Genomic DNA, 22,043 nt, shown 5'->3' with positions numbered 1-22,043 from the left:
GGTGAATTTACTTCAAGTCTTAACAATGATGCATGCCTTTTTATTTAAACAGGCAAGGATAAATGCCATAACTCTGTTTCCTTTTGGTTTTGTTTTTGTCTGTTCCTTGTTATGGTTCTTTTTCCAAATGCCTTTCCTTCTGCTGTGCCTTCCAAAATCAAAAGTCTTGGATTTTGTTACCAAAGAGAACTTTTGGAACGATTTATTAAATGAGCCCATTGACTCACTGGAAGCTGAGAACATAGATGACAAGGTAAGTAAAAAACTCAAGACCACCTTCCTCCAGATGTTGGAGCAGGGTGGCCCGAGGCCAGGCAGGAACTGCCTCTAGAGCGCAGGGATTCCTAGCTTCACTCCATTGTTCTCACAGCCCAAGAGAGCTTTTCTTAAAACAGAAGTAGGTATGAATGACACATATTACATCAAAGTGGGTCAGAAGAAAACCAAATGTAGCATTCCACGGCCCTACTTTCAGAGTCCTGCTGGTAATATAAACACCCTCCAGATCACTTTTAAAGGCGGCAGAGCACAAAACAAAACATTTCATTTATCTAGATATCAAGGCAAATCAGTCTTTGTAGAAACCTTCAAGAAAAATGAAGTTCAATTCCAGAAAGATGGAGATGTACTTTTCCCACTTAGCACAGCTTAAAACCCTAGACGTCATCTATAAAACAAACAGAAGAAGCTTCTGAAAGGTGGACAGAAGTGAGACTGGCTAGGAAACGCAGGACCCAAGGAATGTCATGGCGGTGAGTTCCCTGAGTTTTCGTTCTGCTTCATCTATTCCTGGCGATGAAGTGTTGAAAGACAGCAACTCAGAAACCCCAACAGGCACAGACAACAAAAGCCTCAAGAAACACCTGCTGTCTCTGACCAGGAAACCAAGAACGGGGCAGCCTGGCAAGACAGACACCATAGACATCAGCCTCTGCCACGCAAGCAAACACCACGGCAACCAGTGGCAGATGACCCTCCCCAGATCTGTTGCCTGCTGCCACCACCTGCAGAGGGGCGCAGAACCAGCCCCGAGCATCAAGGGACGTCCTTTCCCTGGCTGGAGCCCGTAACCAGACAGAAGATGGGAAGTCATAATAGTTTGAGTAAGCTTTACCTCTGCAGTTTGCTACGTTGTCTTTCCTGCATGAATATTTTACTGGCTGGTACAGCCTGGTGCCTCTAACTTCCTGTGTCAACTTACTTCTAAGACTTACAGTGCATGTTGATGTGGGTGAAAACATTAGTATGCATCCTTTCCGTTATGGCTAAGAAACTTTTTCAGGATTCCAGGTACTAACTACAATCACAAGAGTGAAATCTTGTGTCCCCAGAACTCAAAATTAAGCAGATATATTTTTCTAAATTTACAATAGAAAAAGTGGAAAAAAAAAAAACCTAGTTTGGGTTCTTTTTTAATTATTTAATTGGGAAATTTTCTGGTCTCAGTTCATATTTAGCCCTAAATTTCTTGCTGTCCACACTTGCTTCTGTATACATTATATTAATGAGAATTGGTTTTCAAATACTGAAAAACCACATTAAAGGGAGAAAACACAATTTCTGGAACTCAAATTCACCTCATTGGACTTACTAAGACAGGAAAGTAAGCTCAGGCATTTTAGGAAGATTTTTCAGCAAGAGCTGAAATCTCAAGGAATTGTTTTAATTAGAAACCTGAATTATTCAGAACCCGTCAGCACACCCGTCAGCTGAGGTTCTCCGTGGCAGCCGGACGGAGCTGCGGTCACAGGCAGAAGGGAGACCTCGCCCGTGTGGTTGCGCCCAGCGCACTGGGAGGGCTCCATGTGACAGGAGCACTCCACTGGCTGGAGCTGGGGAGAGGCTTCTATAAAGAAGAGGCAGAAGCAGAGCAAGGACATTTTTGATTGGCCACCGCTTAACACCTAATTGGCTGTTTGTGATCGGTTGTCCTTAGTTTTCGATGCATAACGTTGAGACATCTCATATAGGCTAAGATTCTGGTTTGCTCACCTAAGCCCCACCACATCAGAGCCACCTCCTGTAATAGCCTGCTCGTTTAATTAGCACCAGCAATGGGACAGGGGTATGCAGAGGCTGGGAATTGGGCAAGCCAGACAGGGGCACCCCAGCTTGTCCCCCAACCTAGAAAATCTGGCCAACCACAAGCTACATTCTTATATTTGTCCCAGCCCACACGCAACTTTGGATATGTCAGCCTTCCACTTACTATAGGAGGCTAATACGTTAATGGCATGCTATACATGATCAGGTGTTGACCAACCACCATAACAACCTCAACTTGTAGGTGAGCAGGGCAACATGAAAGTGCCATGGTTTTCTTCGACAGCAAGCCAAATTTCACCTTCTGTCAAAAGGGATCCAGAAAAGAAACTTCCGTGAGGACCCATCTATGAGTCAGTCGTGGTTATTAGCTTCACAGACTTAGGATAGAATGCTCCAACTTACAAAATCAAAAGGCAGCTTGCAACATGATTACTTTGGAAGAATCTCTAAATACAGAATTGTCCACTTTTATATCATATTAGGTGCTACCCCGCCTTCCTGAAGACTGCCATCCTTCACTAAATAAGCAACCATTCCTGCCAGGCCTTTCCTGCAACTCAGAAAGCCTGGTGTGCTCGTAAATCGTGGAAGCGTCTTTATGCTCTATAACCATCTCCACATTTGGAAAAAGGGTAGTTTCATGCTCTGAAAAGATTTGTTGGCATACGGCTGTTAAACAAACAAACCTGGAGCGAACTAGGGAGTGAGGAGTATGAGGATAATGGAAATATTCTTTAAAACAAATCTTGCTAGCCACACTACTGTTCCCACTGTTTGTGTTTTTCTTTTTTTTTTTTTTAAAGATTTTATTTATTTACTTGAGAAAGAGAGAATGAGAGAGAGCACGAGAGGGAAGAGGGTCAAAGGGAGAAGCAGACTCCCTGCTGAGCAGGGAGCCCGATGCGGGACTCGATCCCGGGACTCCAGGATCATGACCTGAGCCGAAGGCAGTCGCTTAACCAACTGAGCCACCCAGGCGCCCTGTTTGTGTTTTTCTAATAGCATGGTGAAATGTCACCTGGCACCTTTGGGAGTCAGAAAAGTGCTTCAGTGGTAAGCCGTTAAGTCCCCTTTTCTGGGTGTTTCATTCTGTTCCTTTTGTAGCTTCTCGGCAGCTCCTATCAGGCAGTGTTTAGGACCATGCTCAAAGAAATGGCGGCCCGCAAAGAACAGGAAGAGGATATTGACGTCCCCATGACCGGAATTCTGGAGAGTGAAACCAGAAGGAAACTGGGAATTATGTAAGTGACAGGAGAGATCAAGCTATTGGTCAGTGGGTTCAGGCAGGCTAGCAGTAACAGCAGGGGAAGTCTAAATTGGGCCATCACAGAGAAAAGAGCAAGGCCAGGGCCAGGCGGGTCTGAGTCAAAAGAGCAGGTACAAGAGCAAGCGCAAGCTCAGTGGGCAGGTGAACAGAATGATCTGGCTGCCAAAAGTCAAGAGCAAGGAAATCTACAAGCATGGGAGGTTCGGGATAGTATCAAAGGCTGACAGTGACAGAGGTTGGAAATCCAGGGCAAGAAAAGTCTTGGAGGGACCATGAGATTATACAGAAGTCTGGGGAGCAAGGCTCAGAGCCCTGGCCTTGTAGGAGAGGGGACAATGGGGGATCAAGGTCCTAGCCATCTGACAAGAAATTCCTAGCTTCATCATAGGTTAGCTAATGCTCTTCCATGCTCCCCAGAGTGGGAAAAACCATGCGCTGCACCGAACTGGGGGTCATGGCCAGAATCCCCAACTGGAGTGGGGAACAATAAGGTTATTGCAGACTTGCTGGCACCAAGTCTTTCTAGTTGTCATGGTCCCAGGTCACAAAATGCTCCTGAACTCCGTTTGTACATCCAGTCTGTGGTGCGTGGAAACTTGATTTTCTTTTATCCAACTACCGGAAACCTTAGCAAGCAAGGTGCACATTCAGGCCTCCTGTACGTCTAATGCAGAACTGAGAACTTTAAAATCTGTCCTGTCAAAAGCCTTCTTCTCAGATCCAGTTAAGCCTGGGAAGCTCACTCCTTCCAGCACATTCCCTTTCAAAGGAGCTGTGATCTGAGAACCAGGAAGCATGCTGGAGACCACCCTTATTTGGAAGTAAAACAGCCCAAGCCATTGAAGTCCCAAGATGACTTGCTTTGTATATTGACATTCAAGGGGGGGGGGGGGTAAGGGCTTGATCATTTTGAAGAGCTGTGCCTCAGTGTGGCTTTCATGATAAGTCATTTTGAATAAGATTATTTGAAATGTTTCCACTACATGCAAAGGGTTCTCGAGTGACTGTCCAATGCTATTCCTCCCAGCTATTTCCAAATGTAACCTTCACTGGGATATGTACAAGCCATTGAAAGATCAAACGGCGCAAGCTTAACTCATAGACCCAGGCTTGCATTTGGACCTCCCAGCCCTGTCTAGCTCCCGAGATGACCCTTGTTGAATTCATTTTGAAGGGTTTGGGAGTCAGCTTAGAGTCCAGGAGGCAAGCACTGAGTGAATACCATGTGCTGTCCCTTTATTCCTGAGTACTGACTGGAAGAAAAACAGAGTCCAAAAGCAGAGCAATGGGCCTGATTTTTCAACTATGAGAAACACCCAGCAGGCTCCAGCATTGTATACACTGTGTAGCATGACGTGTACACATGAATTTAGTCCCAGCTTTTAAAGGTAATTCACATTCCTTTTAGGTTGAAGAAAAACTTTGAAAAATACAAGACAACGATCCTCTGGATTATGAAGAAACGTGAAAGTAAGGACCGCTTTCCCATTTTCCATCCCGTGATCGGCTCTCCTGTGGGCATCTGGCTGCCTCTCACCTTCTGCCATGTACCCTAAAGGAGGCAGAAATGCTCCTTGCCTAGCTTGCACACCTGCTGGGTTAGCAAGGTCCTAGCTGCCAGGGATAAAATATCAAGCAAGATGGACACAGCCTGGGGCCACCTTATCCTTTTTGGGGGGGTGTGGGTGAGGATAGATAAGAAAGCAAGGGGATGCACATACACAAGGGTTAAGTGCTATAGTAGGAAGAGGAGGCTATGGAGCCCCATAGGAAGGCATCTAACCTAGATTTGAGGGGCTATCTAGATTCTTAACACACAGTTTGGGGAAGAATTAGCCCCTTTACCAGACACGGAAGACATCTGAGGTCCAGCTGTTAAGATTTGCCAATCATGGAGGTTGCCAGTGTTTTTAAGTCTAATTGTGGAAAACTTGGACCACGAGCCTAAGCCATGAGGCTAATTCATTCAGAAACTCAAAGCCACCACATATCTTTCAGATGACTAAATCCAACTAACATAGAAATGGCGAGAATACCCACGGCAGACATAGCTAACCAGTCCTGGTGCTTTTTCTCACGGAGCCTCAGATTCCTTCCTAAGATCATGTTCCAGTCCCCCAGTACTGATTCATGCCCCTGACCTCACTCTTCGGGAGTAACTGGTGTGGACTAGCTACTCAAACATACTCTCTCTGATTCAAACGGATCTTCCTAACCATGTGAAGCAGGATAAAGAAGCGAAGGCTCAGGGAGGCAAGGAGACTTACCTGAGATCATCTAGCCATTGTGTGGGCACAAGCCACATTCTGCCCAAGACCTCTCAGGCCAAACCTGGTGCTCATCCCCTTGGCATGTTCAATGAACAACAAAAGGCCAGTGGGTCTGGAGAAGAGAAAGTGGGGGCCTTCTAAGCCTAGGTCTCGTGTCCTCACTGGAGTTAGGAGGCAAGGAGAAGAAGGAATGGCTACCTTCAGTTTCCATAGTGGGAAGGCCCTGCCTTCCACCAATACTCACACAGTGGGGTGCCCCCAAAACAAGGAGGGGGGTTCAGATGCTCAGCTGCCAAAACACAACAAACATCTCTTCCACTTGTGATGCTGTATTTGTCTACTGCTCATAGTTCTGTTCCCTCTGGGCTGTAGACACCTGTGTCTTTCATCCCTTGGCACCTCAAGCAAAGCACCCAGTAGGCACTCAATAAGTGTTTTGTTTTGTTTTGTTTTGTTTGATGGGTGTAGGCATGCATGATTTTTTTCTCCTTTGGGAAATTAAGGCCTACCAGGATACTCTGCTGTCACATGGCCAGGGTATGACTTCCAATTGGAAAATGAGATTTGATAATGGCCGGATTCCCATAGTGCCACACCCCCACCCTTGCGAACTCCCTGCTCCTCTGGACAACTGAAGCCTCGAAGGTTTGACCTTTTTTATACAAAAAAAGCAACATTTCAAATAGATAAAAGGCAACCCCTCCACGTCCTGGTTGTTACCAGTCCCAAAGAAATCTCCCAGCCTCTTTTGAGATACAAACTCATTTACTTCCGATACGCAGACCATTCCCCATTCCAGGCACACAGACCCATGTCTCTGCACACTCCGCTTTCCGAGCCCAGGCTGGCTGCATGGGTGTGGGACCTATGATCAGTCACTCGGGGCTCTATACTTAGAGAGGCCCTGTGCTTGGCTTAATGCCCTGCTGCTGTCACTGGCTTGAAATTCTTGATAATTTTAGAACAAGGACCCCTGCATTTTCATTTTGCAACAGGGCCTCTCAAATTAGGTAGCCCTTCCTGTTCAGAACCATCTCATCTGGGAAAAGAGGTGAGAGAACACTACACAGCCTGAATCATGAGCCGTCACAATTCAAAGCTCCCCGCGTGAAGGCTACAGATCTATGGACCCTCTCCCGGTGGCCGGCACCGTGCGGGCATTATTCACAGTAACTCCATAGGTCTGTGTAGACAGCATAATCCCATTTTAAGGAAACCGAGGCTCAGAAAGGTGGCCTAAGCCTCGCCCTCATAATGGCAGAGCTCGATGTACAGCACAGACCAGGGTGTCCATGATTTTAGCTTTCTGACAGGGAAACAAAATGAGCATATAAATGTCCTCTTTTATCTTTACCTCTTCAGAAATGTCTTCTATTAATTTCTAATGGACACTCAGGAACTGTGGCTGCGCTCCCGTCAGCTCTTTCCCTCTGACAAATCGTTATCAGTCATAAAAGCAAGCCCTGGAGCAGGACGGTGCTCCTCACAGTCCTACACGGGTCTCCAAATGACCCTGCCCTGCCACCTCTGTCTCGTCATATTCCTGAGGAAAAGCTTCCTCTCTGAGCTCTAGTTGGTGGCCTCTTTAGTTCCTTAGACATGCCATAGTCCTAGATTCTCCTTTTCCCATCTCCCACCGCCCGCCCCCCCTTCTCACTGACTCTACCTCAGGCACCTTCATCTCTCCCCTGGAAGGAGCTCTCCCTAGTCTCCCTGACTCCCTTCTTCTCCTCTCTCAGTCCTTCCTTTGCATTGTTTCCCAAATAATCTTTTTAATACTCCTCATTGGCCCTCCATTGCCTCCCGGAAAATGCCCACCTTCCTCATGTGGCTTAGAAGGTTCTCACTTTTTCCCCTCCAGACACACTGGTTTTTTTGTTCTTCATGGAATAGGCCAGGCATCCCCTACCACAGGGCCTTTGTACTTGCTGTTCCTCTGCCCAGAGCACTCTTCACTCCAATATCCCTGTGGCTTGCTCCCTCACTTTATTCAGGTCTCTGCTTTACTGTCACCTTCTCAGAAATAGTTTCCTTGGCTACCCTTTATGAGAGTGCACACGCACACACACGCACGCACACACACGCACACACACACACATCTTCCACCCTTCTCACCCTGCTTAGCTTTCCTTCAAAGCACTCCTAGCCATTCGGCATGGTAAGCTATATCCGTTCACTTGTTTAGCATCTACCTCCTCTACTAGAATGGAGAGCAGGGACTACAGCAATCCCCGATACAGAGGACAGTTCTGGGCACCCAGGTACACAGTAGATCTTTACTAAATGAGTGAACAAGGGAATGCCCTGCCTGCCTCCCCGGAGTCACCGGTCACCTCTAACCCGGTCCCACTGTGGCCTTCGACAGCACCGTGCTGATGCTGGGAATTCCCGTCACCTGTTGGAAGCTTACCCTCCCCGCTGTCTCAGCCTCCAGGCCTGCTCGGGTCCCTTCCTGCGAGCTCTCCCAGCCAAGGGCCCCGGGTGAAATTAGAACCTGGAGGGCAAGGAGAGACTCCAGAAAGGCCTCTCCAGACCAGTAGGTGGCCGTCTCCATAAGCAAGAGAACTTACTTCCGAGGCTCATCTTGGGCAGCCGAGAGACAAGTAGATGTCCACATCCGCCCGCCAGGTCTTGAAAGTTTACCTAGAGGCCTGCACTGGGTGCAGTCCCAGCATGTGGGCCAGACGGTCTCGACTACACGCGGCTCTCTTAAGGCGGAGTCCTTGAAAATGGCTCCAGCTGTGGGAAGGGCCTGCGGGGCGGAAGGTGCATTCCAAGGATGAGGAGCAGGTGAGGAGCCTCTGATCACCTGGCTCTAGGTCAGAGGTCAACCAGTGGTCACATGCTCCCATTGACCTCCTCCAACAGTGGTGGGCCGAGTAAGCTCTCTTAACTGATTTCCCCCTGGACCCAGTTAGTTGCCAAGGGAACCGAGCTGTTCTGGCCCCTCTGTTCCAGCTATTTGTCTGAGGCCCGCGGGCAGTCACTGGGAGCAGGGATTTTTACTCAGCTGCCCTCCTCATTTAGTTCCAAAATTCAACTATTATCAAAATGGATGGAAATGATGATAAAAGGAAACTTGTTGCTGTGAAAACTAAGTTGAATGTTTTTAAAAAAAACTCAATAAGAAAATAGCTTTTGAAAAAAAAAGGCTTTATTTTTTTAATATAACAAGTTATAAAGAAATTTATCTTTTAATTTTTATTATGTTATGTTAATCACCATACATTACATCATTAGTTTTTGATGTAGTGTTCCATGACTCATCGTTTTCGTATAACACCCAGTGCTCCATGCAATACGTGCCCTCCTTAATACCCATCACTGGGCTAACCCATTCCCCCACCCCCCTCCCCTAAAAAAACTGCTTTAAATAAATGCAGACAAAACAAACATTAAAGATTGGGGAATAGATAGGATTTTTTTTAAGTCCATGATTCTGCATTCAGACTATTTAGAAACTACCAAAACTGAAAATTATAGTTATGAACGTGACCAGACAGCCCATCGTCAGACCCACCCACAAAGATCTTGCCCTACATTTTAAAATGGTGTGCTAATACACATTTATGTTTTAAGTTAAAATAACATGTTTAAAGTATGTTTCCTTTTTTTTTTAATGATTCCCCACTTTCACCTATTTTTTAAACGAACAGAGTTAGCAGCCACACTGGTTATTGGCACATGGCTGGTAGATCACCCCCAGCATCCCCAAGTCTGGCCTAGGTGGTCTTCACCATGGTGTCTGGCAGCTAGCACTGGGCTGGCACATTGTAGGCTCTTGATAAATATATGTCGAATGAATGAATGCAGAAAATGAGAAAGCTGGAAATTCACCGCCTACATTTCTCTCCAAAGGTTTGCTCTTTCTACTTACCGGGCAGCCTTTGTTACTTGGGGGAATATGGCCAATATCTCAAACCCTCGCACTCTCTTTGATGCCCTGAGAAAGATAGGTCTAAACTTTCTTTCTCTTCTCTACCAGACTTACTCAACCCCAGAACTGCAGGAGCAGCCCCAGATACATCTACTTTTACATTTCATTTATGGAATCAACCACCACCAGTCAAGGAGTCTGTGACAGAAGTCAAAAAAACCCGTCATGTTGTTCGTCATAAGAAGAAATTAGAAATAGATACAGACTGGGTACAGAGCAAGACTGAGGTAGGTAGGGCAGTGTGTTGGTGTTTTTTGTGCTGGGTTTTTGCTCAGGTGAGACATACACACACACCATCAGGGAGCTGTCAGAATATACAACATGAATACAAGCAAGAAAAATGTGTTCCACATAGAGAGGCACACTTGAGTGTGTGGGTTAAGGGCAGATTAACTGGGGCTTTTGCTAGGGTTCATTGAGATTCCTATACAATATATAGTTCCATCCCCTAATAAATTTAAAATCTATATCAAAAATTGATCACATGGTGAATGGATAAATAAACTGGTACATCCATACAATGGAATATTACTCAGTGCTAAAAAGAAATGAGCTATCAAGCCATAGAAAGATATGGAGGAAACTTAAATTCATATTACTAAGTCAAGGAGGCTAATCTGAGAAGTCTACATATTGTAGGATTCCTACTATATGACGTAAGTCCTTGAGTCATTCCAACTATAAGACAAAACTATGAAAACAATATAAAGGAGGGATGAATAGGTAGAGCATGGAGGAATTTTAGGGCAGTAAAAATACTCTGTATGAAACAGTAATGGTAGACACATGCCATTATACATTTTCCAAACCCATAGAATATAAAACACCAAGAGGGGACCCTAATGCAACCTATGGAGTCTGGGCAATAATGATGTGCCATTGTAGGTTCATTGACTATAATGGACACTGTGGTGCAAGGTGTAGGAAGTGAGCGAGTCTGTGCATGGGTGTAGGGAAAAAAGATGTATGGGAATCTCTGTACTTCCTGCTCAGTTTTGCTGGGACCTGCTCTAAAAAATAAAGCCTTTTAAAGAAAAACACTTACACGGTAAGTTTGTAAAAATGTATATTGTAATATTTGGATACTATACATAAGTGATAACATCTCAAAGTATTAGAGTCATTCAGAGTGAGCTAACAATCAGGTCTGAAGCTCAAAAAGAGTCACTGAAGTGGGAATGAGGAAGATAGGCTTTATGCCTTCTGAATACATGAAGTAAGAACCAACTATGCCCCAGGGCCTCTTCTAGGTGCTGGAGATACAAGGGTGAACAAAGCCCCTGTGCCCATGGAATTTATATTCCAGATAAGGAGACAGCCAATGTATAACAAACTGTTGAGTGCCCTGTCAGGTATTGTTAGGAGCCATGGATAAAGCAGCATAAGGGGCTCGTGAGTTGTTGGCCCGAGAGGAGAGTTGCTCTCATACCCATAGGGCAGATGGGGAAGTGCCCTTTGAGTCTAGGCATGAATGAAATGAGGGGCAGAGCAAACAGCTCAAGGACAGCTGTGGGCAAGTGAGAGATGGATAGGGAATGAGCTCAGATACCCTGGTCAGGTAGAGCCTCGTGGGTAATCTTAGTAAGACTTTAGATTTTATCCAAAGGATGATACGAAGTCACAAGGATCTGGAGCAGGGGAGGAACATCATCTGATTTATGCTTTAGAAGAACCTTTCTGGCTATGTGCAGAGAATAGATTTAATGAGGCAAGAATGGAGACAGGAAGTTCAGCTGAGAGCCAGGGCATCAATTCAGGTGAAAGATGACCTAGGGCGGGGCAGCAGAGGTGGTGGAAAGCACCTCTCACCTAGGGCGGGGCAGCAGAGGTGGTGGAAAGCACCACCTCTATTTTTTTGAAGGAAGAATCAAAAAGGCTTTCTCTTAATTCAATACATGTGAGAGAAGGAGAAGATGAAAGGATGAGTCTAAGAATTTTGGCCTGAGCAGCTGAGTAAATGCTACGTAACTATTTACTAAATTGGAGAACACAAGAAGCCTAATGTAACCTCACATTTGTGTAAAACCATGCAAGTGATAAAGCACTTCTACATGTAATGTAAGCTGAGCTTTTCCCAACAATCTCATGGGGTATGGTATTGCTATCAACACTTTACAGTTGAAGAGAGTGAGACCTAAAAAATCTTAAAATGACTGTCACATGGACATAGAGCCTCCTCTCGAAACAGTTCCCAAAGCTAAGAGGTTTAATAACCAGATGTATGTTTCTTGCTCGTGTCACATCTGACTTGAGTCTCCTAGCTCTCTTGAGTGGCTCTCCTTGAGGCTGGCTCCTGGGAATCTGGGCTCTTTCATTACGGGTCTCTGCCATCTTGGAGTCCTTTGTGTCCCGTGGCATGGACAGGAAGTGAAGTCGTGGTCTAGGCTTAAATCTATCAACCAAGAGAAGTCACATGACGCCTCCTAGATGCAAGAGAGCTCGGAAGTGGATTTCTGCTGTGTGTCCAGAGGAAAATGAAAACAGTTTGCACTAAGTGGAAAAGCAACCAAACATCCTAAAGTGATGAGGCTGGCCTCACCTTGTGGCAAAAGTAGGAGAGAACCAGAAACCAACACTGTCAACCAAGGTATGACTCTTTCAGCCTCCAGAAAGGAATGGAAAGTTCAGTATCCCTTCATCTCTTGGGCCTGTATGAAGAAGCGAAGTCAGTGGACCAGCCAGAACTCCTGCAGACGGAGTAATCAAGGGAAAGCCAGGGGACTCTCTAGATTGTACCAGACGTGGAATGGTGAGGGTGTTGGAAGCCTTCAGAGATCTTCAGCTTCCCCACACGAATGGTGATGAGATGTCAGCTTTTAGATAAGCCATTTGTTATATAATTCCCAGTGAGGGAAAATGTGACAACTCCACCTCCAGGTCAGAGATTTTGCTTTGCCTGTGGGGTCCTCATGGCCAGGAAAATGTCATTCCATGACAATTGAATTTGACGGCAGACAGCGTCTCAGAGAAAGTTGGGCTTTCATGGACTGTGTGAACAGAAGACCTAAAATACAAATATCCTCTCCCGTGAGTAATAGCTAGAAGCTCCTTCCAGGCCATCGGGAACAAACCAGCCCCGGATGTCTTTACAAAGCCCTTTTTTAGGTTAAAGAAGAAAAAAGCAGTGATGTGCAGACTGAATGTGGGAAGTAGCCAGGAGCTTAATGGTTGGAGGCAGCGTGTTCCACGGACAAGCCTGCAGGTGAGGGGCAGATGGCTGGCCTCTGACTCTCCTCTACTAGACAACTTGGTGTTCATCATTTAGCCTCATCTGCAGGGGGGCCAGTGACCGTGCCTACATTGTAGGGTCCTTGTGCTGTGGAAGAAAGTGGTCGGCACAGTGCTGGGTGTGGGGATGGAGTCTGTTTGCGGACCTTTGTCACCTCAAGTGGGTTTTACCCAGATGCCCAGATTCCTGGGCATTCCAAGGCATGCCCTGAGAAGCCCGCAGCCCCAGCTCCTCAGATGGCTGCATCTTTTTCTTTGATTGTCTTAGATTTAAGCATTCTGCTGTAAGCTTTCTTGAACAAAGGGGTCTTCCACAGTTAAAAATAATAGCTGGAGAACTGCTGACCCATTTAGAGCGATGTGGGACACTAGATGACCCAAAAAGCCTTCCTACTGCAAACACCTGGGAAATGTAGATGGCATGTAAAAAGCATCAGAAATGTAGAGCAGAGTGTGTAAGAAAGTGAGGGACATAATCAACACCAGAAAGAGATAGAAACCGAGACACCAGAAGAGCGAGCATGTGAGCAGGGGGTGGGTGAGGTGGGGCGGTGTGCTGGGGAGCGGAGGGCCAGAAGGAGACCAGCTCATCCTGATAATCCAGGCGCTTGGGTATTCATGCCCAGATGGGAACACAAGACCAAGGACGTGTGTCCCTCACAAGGAAATAGCCACATGTGAAAGAGCTCCAATAATCAATGACATACTGAGCCACAAAACAAGTCTCAGCAAAGGCTCAACAGCTGATATCACATAGACTATGCTCTCTTACCCCAGTGAGTTTTAATTAGTCATAATAACATCACCCAAAGCAACTCGTGCATTTGCAAATTTAAAAACACATTTGCAAATAACTTGTGTGTCAAAGAAGAGATCATATTGGAAATTCAAAAATATTTAGAATGGAATGAAAGGTAAACATCTCTATGCATGGGAAACAGCTAAAATGATATTTTGAGAGCAATGCTATAGCTTTAAATGCTTATATTAAGAAAGAGGAGGAGGATTAAGAAGAAGAAAGATGAAAACAATGAGCTCAATATTCAATTTGAGGAATTAGAAAAATAAAATAGAGTCATATAGAAAATCTACAGAAGGTAGAAGTATATACATGATAATAATAAGACTAAAAATTGATACAATGGGAAACAAATAGAATAAACAAACCAAAAGCTGACTCTCTGAAAAGACTCGTTAAAAAAGCAAATCTTCAGGTGAGGTTTATCCAGGAAAAAAAAGAGAGAGAGAGAGAGAAGATAGTCGTAATAAAAAAAAAAAAAAATGAAGACAAGGTCATATCTACAGAGGCAGTAGAGGGTTTTGGTTTTTTTTAAAACACCATATGACAACAGTTTTAGGACAATAAATTTGAAAATTTACCTAAAATGAACAATGTCCTAGAAAAATATAATTCACTAAAACTGAATCAAGAAGAGATTTTAAAAATCCTGAATACAATGCCAAAGTTATGGGTTGAATTGTATCCCCCTAAAAAGATATATTTAAGTCCTAAGCCCTGGTGCCTAAGAACGGACCCTTCTTTGGAAAATTGGTCTTTAAGGATGTAGTTAAGAGGAGGTTATGCTGAAGCAGGGCAGGCCCCTAATCCGGTGTGACTGGTATTCTTTCAAGAAGATGGCCATGTGAAGACACAGAGACCCAGGGAGGACAGCACATGAAGATGGAGGTAGACACTGAATAGACAGGCCAAGGAACAAGGATCACAGGTCATCACCAAAACCCAGGAGAGAGGCACATAAGAAATTCTTCCTCGGAGCCTCCAGAAAGAACTGACTCTACCAACACCTTGATTTCAGATTTCTGGCCTCCACCTCTATGAGAAAATAAATTTCTGTAGTTTTGAAGTGCTCCATTGGTGTTACTTTGTTACAGCAACCCTAGAAAACTAAAACAACCAACAACCTGGGCGCCTGGGTGGCTCAGTTGGTTAAGTGTCTGACTTTGGCTCAGGTATGATCCCAGGGTCCTGGGATCGAGTCCCATGTCCCCCCCTCAACAGGGAGCCTGCTTGTCCCTTTGCCCCTCCCCCATTCATGTTCTCTCTCTCTCTCAGATAAATAAAATCTTCTAAAGAAAAAAGAAAGAAAAACAACCAATAACCATTAGAGGATTGAAATGACAATGACAGTTTAAAATATACATGCGCACGTACACACACACAGAGTGATCCCTCTCTGGCTCCTGGGCATATAGATGAATAAACTGAGGAGGCCCTGAGAGGTTTCCTATCCCGAATCCTCAGCAAGGTGGTGGTAGTGATGGGTGGAGTGGCAGTGTGGGCATTCGGAGAGTCAACCCATCCCGAGCACTCTCGTGACACCATACTCTGAATTGGGACAATCAGCCCCTGTGCACTCTTTATAATAAGCTCGTCTTTTCTTCCCAGGTGCATCACCATGATGTTAAATTAACTCTCTACCCCAGTGAGACTGTCTTCCAAATCCTCTTTCCTGATGGATCAGGCCAGATACAGTATCCACTGAAGCCCAGGGACGCTCACATTGACACATACTGACACATACGGCGCCTCAAAAGTGGGTGGGTCAGGGCTGGGCTGTGGGTGTTCCTGAGGCCCGCATCCTCGGCAGGGCTCTGCCTTTCCCAGGGACCCCAAGGAGCTGCGTGTGCCTTAACTGTCTTCTAGCTACCCGTCAGGAAACCTGGCTATGCTCATCCTCAGTACAAAACAGAGAGAGTTCACATACATCATTCTGGAAGACAGTGAAGAAAGGTGTGTCCAGGCCCTTATCAACAACTCTGGCCATGCCACCTTCTATGATGAAAACAGAGAAATCTGGTAAGTTTGGGTCGTGAGTCCCAAACACCCTTCCCCACGGAGAGGCAGTGTGGTTAAGGGTTGATCCGCAGTCCGCACAGCCCTCCTCCCTCACTGGGTTAGGTCTCTCTCTCCCTCATTCGCTTGTGAATTTCTTTCTCCGACCCACACCTGTTGCACATGGAGAGATGGGTATCATGGTGGCAGCAAGGCAGGTCCCTGACCTCAGGGAAGGCACTCTGTCCTTGTCGCCATTGCTTCCACAAGGGTGAAAGAGCAATAATCAGAGACTCACGGTGACCACTTCTCTTGGCTCCATGTTTTCTACACTTGCTGAGAGTCAAGTTGAGAATTACCTGAGAAAAACCCAGTACCCCTCTGTCCCAGGTGCCCCAGAGAGCAGGGTGTGGTCAGGGCTTTGGAGACACACGTATTGTGCGCAAAAACCAAACTTCTAAATATTTTGTGATCGCTGAACTTACTTCTTCAGTTCCCATTTCTGGCCATGGTGGGAAACTTCATCTTACCAAATCAAGGTAATCTGGCCACTTCAAAATCTTTCTCCATCTTTTTGGGGGTAAGTATTCCTTTTTTTTTTTTTTCCCAAGATTTCCCCCTTCCCTTCCCTACTAAGTGGTCATGGAGTGGGAAATGCCTACCATCTTGCATCAACTTTATACTTCCTTTCTTCTTGATTGTCAAAACCAGATTTATGCTTTTAATTCAAAAAAAATATTTTGATTCTGCCAGCCTTGGTTTTTAAGAATATTTTCTTTCTTTCTTTTTTTTTTTTTAAGATTTGTTTATTTGAGAGTGGTGGGGGAGGGTTGGCTGGGACAGAGGAAGAGCAAGTCTTAAGCAGCGGGGCTTGATCCCACAACCCTGAGACCACCACCTGAAACCAAGAGTCAGACACTTAACCAACTGTGCCGCCCAAGCACCCCTTAAGAATATTTTCTTAAATATTTTTTGTGTTTTATTATTTTTCTGTGTTTTTCGTTTTTTCTTTAATTTTTGTTTTGTTTTGTTTTGTTTTTCATTTTTTTCCTTTGAGCTTTTAAAACACTATTTTCTTGTTGACAACTTTGTTCTCAGGGGTATCTGCCCTGCCCTGAGGGCCTTTTGTATAGAAACATGTCTGAAAGGTGCAGGAAGCACCAGGTAGCCGGTGGAGGCAAGAAACTCAGCCAATTATCTCAAATAGTATCGCTACATTCTGTGGGGCCTCTTCTCCATAATGGCACTTACTTTTAGGGCCAGAAAAGAACTTAGGGAAATCTAGGAACTACTTTTATTTTCTTAGAGGACATAAGTGACTTACCCAGAGTCATACATAAAATTACAGGCAAAAGAGGCACCTGGGTGGCTCAGTCAGTTAAGCATCTGCCTTCAGCTCAGGTCATGATCCCAGGGTCTTGGGATCGAGCCCCGCATCGGGCTCCCTGCTCGGCGGGGAGTCTGCTTCTCCCTCTGCCTTGCCCCTCCTCCTGCTTGCACGCGCGCGCGCTCTCTCGCTCTCAAATAAATAAATAAATCTTTTAAAAAAATTAAGGGCCAAAAGTTTTAAGACATTGGACTTAGCCTAAAATAAAGCACTTAAAAAAAATTTCTCAAATAAGGCATACAAGAGATACCCCATCTTACCCCTGAATCTCAACCCATCAAAACCCAAGGGGAGGGGCGCCTGGGTGGCTCAGTCTTTAAGCGGCTGCCTTCGGCTCAGGTCATGATCCCAGGGTCCTGGGATCGAGCCCCACATCAGGCTCCCTGTTCTGCGGGAAGCCTGCTTCTCCCTCTCCCACTCCCCCTGCTTGTGTTCCTTCTCTCGCTGTGTCTCTCTCTGTCAAATAAATAAATAAAATAAAATAAAATAAAATAAAAAAACCCAAGGGGAAGAATGATGCTCCGACTGGGGAAGGGCTGACCCCCACCTTCCAGATTCCCCTTCTGTCGGTCTGGTGTGGGGCCTGGAGATCTACGTTCTTTAAAAGCTTCCCAGGTGTTTGTGCAGGTCAGCGGGGGTGGGAACCCAGGCCAGGAGGAAAGAGAAAGGGAAGGAGGCAGGGATGGCGGCAGGCCTGCATTCACCCCAGGGAAGGCTCTGCCCTTTGCACACAGGCCAAGCCCCATGCTTGCCTGATCCTTTCTCGGTCTAGGTTGAGCCTGAGCCAAAACCTGGGCTACTACTTCCCCAAAGGCAAACACCAGAAGGCCTGGAACTGGTGGGATCTGAGCCTCCACGTCCATGCGCCCCCTTTCCAGTCCATCTCCTTGAAAATCAACCGGTACATCAAGGTACAAATAAGGAGCCAGGATAAGATCGCTTTCTGCTTCAGCCACCAAAAGAAACACATCTGCTTAAACGTGGGCACCAAGTACAAGGTAAGGTCTCAACTCCCTCTGCCAGGCAGGTGCCCACTGGGCCATGCCACGGGCCTCTCTCTGGGCCATGTTCTGCATCACTGCTACCCAGAGAGAGACACGGCCACCTTCATTGACCTGACGCTTGACAGAGGCATTCATTTACCGTCCGAGCACCTCAAGACCCCGAGCACCTCGAGATGTGGAGCTGAGGAAACAGCTTCAAAGAGCCCAGCCGCAAGCCAGGCCAAAAAAGCAAAGACGTCAACATACGTTTTCTCACCTGATGCTCACATCAGCCTTGTCAGTAGGCAGGGACAGAAACCAGGGGGAAATCTGTGTCCCCAGGCCTGCCGTTGGTGTCCTCTTCTCTCCTCTCCCAACACACTCATCTCCGAGTAAAGGAGCACCTGGAAGTTCAGGGGGCTCTGCCTGGGCTGGGCAAGAAAGTAGCAAAGATGTGTTCACATCCTAGGGCTGCCATGACTAATGACCGCAACCTGGCTGGCTTAAACAGAAACTCTCGCATCTCTGGAGGCTTGAAGTCTGAACTCCAGGTGTCAGCAGGGCCACACTCCCTCCAAAGGGCTCTGGGGAGAATCCTTCCTTGCCTCTCCCAGCTTCTGGGGTCCCTAGGCGTCCGTTGGCTCGTGGCAGCGTCGCTCCGACCTTCTACCTTCACGCAGCTGTCTTCTCTGTGTCTCCGTGTGTCCAGTGTCCCCCTCCTTTCTCTTATAAGGACACCAGACAGCGGATTTAGGGCCCACCCTAAGTCCAGGATGACCTCATCCTGAGATCCTTCACTTAATTACATCTGCAAAAACCCTCTCTTCAACCCCCTACAAATGGGGAGTCTGCACCTGGGAGTTCTGTGAGTGGGCAAGAAGGTGGGCTCCTGAGACCCTTCCCTAGGCCCAGAGTTCAGGAGAGGAATAGGGAGTCCTTGGTCCCCCGCTGAGACCCACACAAGACCCTGTTCCTGCTTTGGCTCCTCGGAAGGCTCTGTTTACAGTCCCACCAGAGAGACATTCGAGGTCTCTGAAAGTAGGACTGCCACTTGGGGAGACAGACAGACAGACAGACATGTTTCCTGGGAGGTGAGCAGAGAAGTAGGTTGATGGAGGAAGCAACCAAACAGCAGACTCAGGCAAAATTACACCATATGAAATTCTGGAAAGGAGAGTAGGGAACGTGCTAGGTTTAGCTTGCCCAGGACGGAGGTGTTTTCCGGGACACAGGACTCTGAGTGCTCAAACTGGGAAAGTTCCAAGCAGATCTGGACAGCTGGTCCCCTGGCCTGGCAAGGCCTGCCATTTTATATCCCGAATAATCACGTCCCAACCTCCTTACCTACCCCGGGTTTCCCAGAGCAGCCAACCCAGTAGAGAGGAGCCATGTACGTACACGGTACCATCCGCTGGTCACCCCCCGCACAGCAGTGACGAGCTAAGGGAGCAGCTGGGGGTAGAGAGGGTACAAGGACCTGGGCCCCTGGGCTTTGGGTGACAGTGGGGTCCCACTGATGGAGGGGGCCAGGAAAGGAAGCCAGTGGCCAGGAAGGGCAGGTGAGGGCTGGTACAGGCAGAAACCCCAGGAGGCCTGGCAGCCCCAGGAGCTGGGCCAGTGCAAGGGGGAGGGGGGGTGGCAAACGAAGCAAATAGCACACATGTGACCGACTAGTCAGCAGGTCCACCGAGGCCGGGCAGCCAGGGCACCCTAGGAAGAACATACTAGCCCTCCTCTTCCTCTGAGACACGAGGCCGACCTCATGCACTTTCTGTGCCCATTATTGTCTGTGAAATGGACACCACCTTGTTGTAAGGCTTAAATAAGATCCTTGGGTGAGAGCATTTCATAAGCTGGATACCTCACCGAAATAGAACATCCTGGTATGATCCTTCATTATTTCTCCCTCCAGGAGACCTTTTGCTCAGCCTCTGTAGGCTACAAACCAAGGCAGAAGTCGGCCTAGAGGTGGCTTCCCTGGGGCAGTGCCTCATCCCAGCAAAACCCAGACACACTCCAGGGGAGGCCGAGCTGGAAGTGGGACAGACAGGCAGACGCTGTGGACAGTTTCCCGGCTGTGGTAGAGCTCCAGTCTCCCCAACCCTGCTCCCATGGTGGGAATTCATGGGGAGGAGCCAGACACCCCTAGAAAGACACAGCCTTGGCAAGGCAGGCCACACAAGGGCCCAGGAGCTGGTTGGGGTCATTGGTTTGGGGTCAGGCTGGAGGGTGGCCTCAGCCCACGTCTCTGTAGCTGTGTGGTCGCAGGCCCGGGCCAAATGAGGGAAGCATTGCTGGTGACAAGACTAGGAGCACAGATTTGCCCTGGAGTGAGTTTCCAGGGGAGACCTGGTCCTGGTCCAAGGGGCCTAATCCTGGGGTGGAAAGCACGGTGTCTGGACAGCATTTGTCCTCACCCAGCCTTCTGTGAATTCCCACAGTTCCTAACCCCGGAGGTGCTGAGTGAAATGAAGCAGAAGACCATCCTGGAGGTAGAATTTGGTTCAACAGCTCAGAAGATGCAGGTCCTCCTGGGGAAAATGAGTAGAATCCTGAATTTCCTGACCATCCCTGATTTGGAAAACTTCATAGAGGCTGCCAGGATCTTGCGAACCGACAACCTGGAGCACAAGGAGAACTCTTACTTCCAAGGGTAGGGCAGTCACCACATTGTGCCAGGGCCTTCTCCAGCCACCATGAACTGTCTCGGCAGAGTTATCAGGAGCGCCAAGGAAAACCCCAGAGCCCTATGTATGTCTCTTGAGAGTTGATTTGTCGTTTGGGACTTATCACAGCTCCTTGGTTTGAAAAAAGAATCTGTGGCTGGGCACAGAAAAACCCTCACCCGACAGCACGGAGCAGGTTGTCTCGGTAGGCAATACCCGTCAACCCCTGTCCTGCCTGCCCCCACCGGTCACTTGAATGCAGTCCTTTTGCAGCCTTCCTGTACTTGGGTTGATTCAGGACACAGCCGGTCTCAAAGCGTACCTCTGCCCGTTGTTGGCTATGCGACCCTGGGCAAGTAGCTTTATGCCTCAGTTTCCTTGTCAGCCAAATGGGTCTAGATATCCCCAGAGGTTCTCACTAACCCTAACATCGTCACAGACACCCTTCTGCCACCCCTGCCAAGGCCGAAGGAGACCCAGACAGCGAACCAACGCCAGATTGCTGCAGGTCCCCTAACCCAGGAGCTGGTCAGGAGCCTGAAGGGACACACATTCAAACCCCCTCCACTAGCTGGGACACTTCTGCTCACTGGTAACAGTCACTCATTCAAGTAGGTAAAGCAAAATGGGAATGAGTCATCTGGACGGAAGGTGCAGTGGGTCTGAGAAAAGGATCAGAGCATGGGAAGCCCCCAGAAGCCAGAGGACTTCCGTCCTCATCTCTGTGACAGTCTTCTTGTCCTGAAGACATGTTGTCTATGCACCTCACTTCACGGGGCTCTGCCTCCCGATCTCTCTCAAAAGCCCCCAGAGGTCCCTGATCAGGAGGCCACTCTTGGTCCAGCCCCACGTGGTAGGGAGGGTGGGGTTATGTCTTGATGCCCGTGCACAGGGATGGGTGGGAGTTTCTAGGAAAGGGGGACTCAGGAGGTGGGCAGCCCCCTACAGTGTGCCTCTTCTACATCCCGGGACATGGCCACTTTCCGGGATGACCTCCACTGCAGCCTAAACCAAGCCAGGATAGGAAACCCCTTCCTCCCAGCCAGCCTGGCAACTGGCCATTCCCTGCCACGACAATGACACCAGAGACCCCCTTCGCGGCCCTGCCCCCTTGCTGATCTCACAGGGCCTGCCAGCAACTTTCACCGACGTCATCATGGCCCCGAGCCATGACAGCCCAGCAGCTGAGGCAGCACTGGAGGTGGGCAGAGGTGGGCAGTGGGGGGCGGATGTGGTCACGCCCACTATTTGCCACATTGCTGGCCGACGGTACCCTCAGCTGGAACAACAGTCCCTGTGGCGCAAGGCGATGAGCCCTAAATGACACAGACGACCGCCAGAGCAGCCTCCCCCTCCCAAGCCCACGTCAGAGTCTCAGTAGGCCCTGTTTGGTCCGCACTCGTGCCGAGGGCCTAGAAGCCCTTTTTGCTTACCCGCCAGGAGAAGCAGAAGCTTCCAGGTTGGT

General features: G+C 47.7%; 1 protein-coding gene across 1 annotated transcript; it reads left to right on the top strand.

Moving 5' to 3' along the window:
• The first annotated feature begins 127 nt into the window (after positions 1–127).
• On the top strand, positions 128–20,569 carry ERICH6B (glutamate rich 6B). The gene is made up of 9 exons (XM_045868561.2): positions 128–253; positions 3,151–3,287; positions 4,722–4,783; positions 8,403–8,417; positions 9,605–9,747; positions 15,156–15,241; positions 15,414–15,566; positions 17,702–17,927; positions 20,354–20,569. Exons 1-9 carry the CDS (start codon positions 128–130, stop codon positions 20,567–20,569), a joined length of 1,164 nt encoding a protein of 387 aa, XP_045724517.2.
• Positions 20,570–22,043: the final 1,474 nt, after the last annotated feature.

This window comes from Mirounga angustirostris, unplaced genomic scaffold (assembly GCF_029215605.1).
Source record: "Mirounga angustirostris isolate CCGP_5_RB_7025 unplaced genomic scaffold, mMirAng1.0.hap1 SCAF_3, whole genome shotgun sequence".
Lineage (NCBI taxonomy): Eukaryota > Metazoa > Chordata > Mammalia > Carnivora > Phocidae > Mirounga > Mirounga angustirostris.
Note: the sequence above shows the minus strand (reverse complement) of the source record. Positions and strands in the feature narration are given on the sequence as shown.

Excerpts from the sequence above, each read along its gene's own strand:
- ERICH6B (XM_045868561.2), top strand. The coding sequence starts at position 128 with ATGCCTTTCCTTCTGCTGTGCCTTCCAAAATCAAAAGTCTTGGATTTT. Across the intron at positions 9,748-15,155 it reads GGGTACAGAGCAAGACTGAG|GTGCATCACCATGATGTTAA; the intron begins GTAGGTAGGGCA and ends TTTTCTTCCCAG. Across the intron at positions 17,928-20,353 it reads ACGTGGGCACCAAGTACAAG|TTCCTAACCCCGGAGGTGCT; the intron begins GTAAGGTCTCAA and ends GAATTCCCACAG.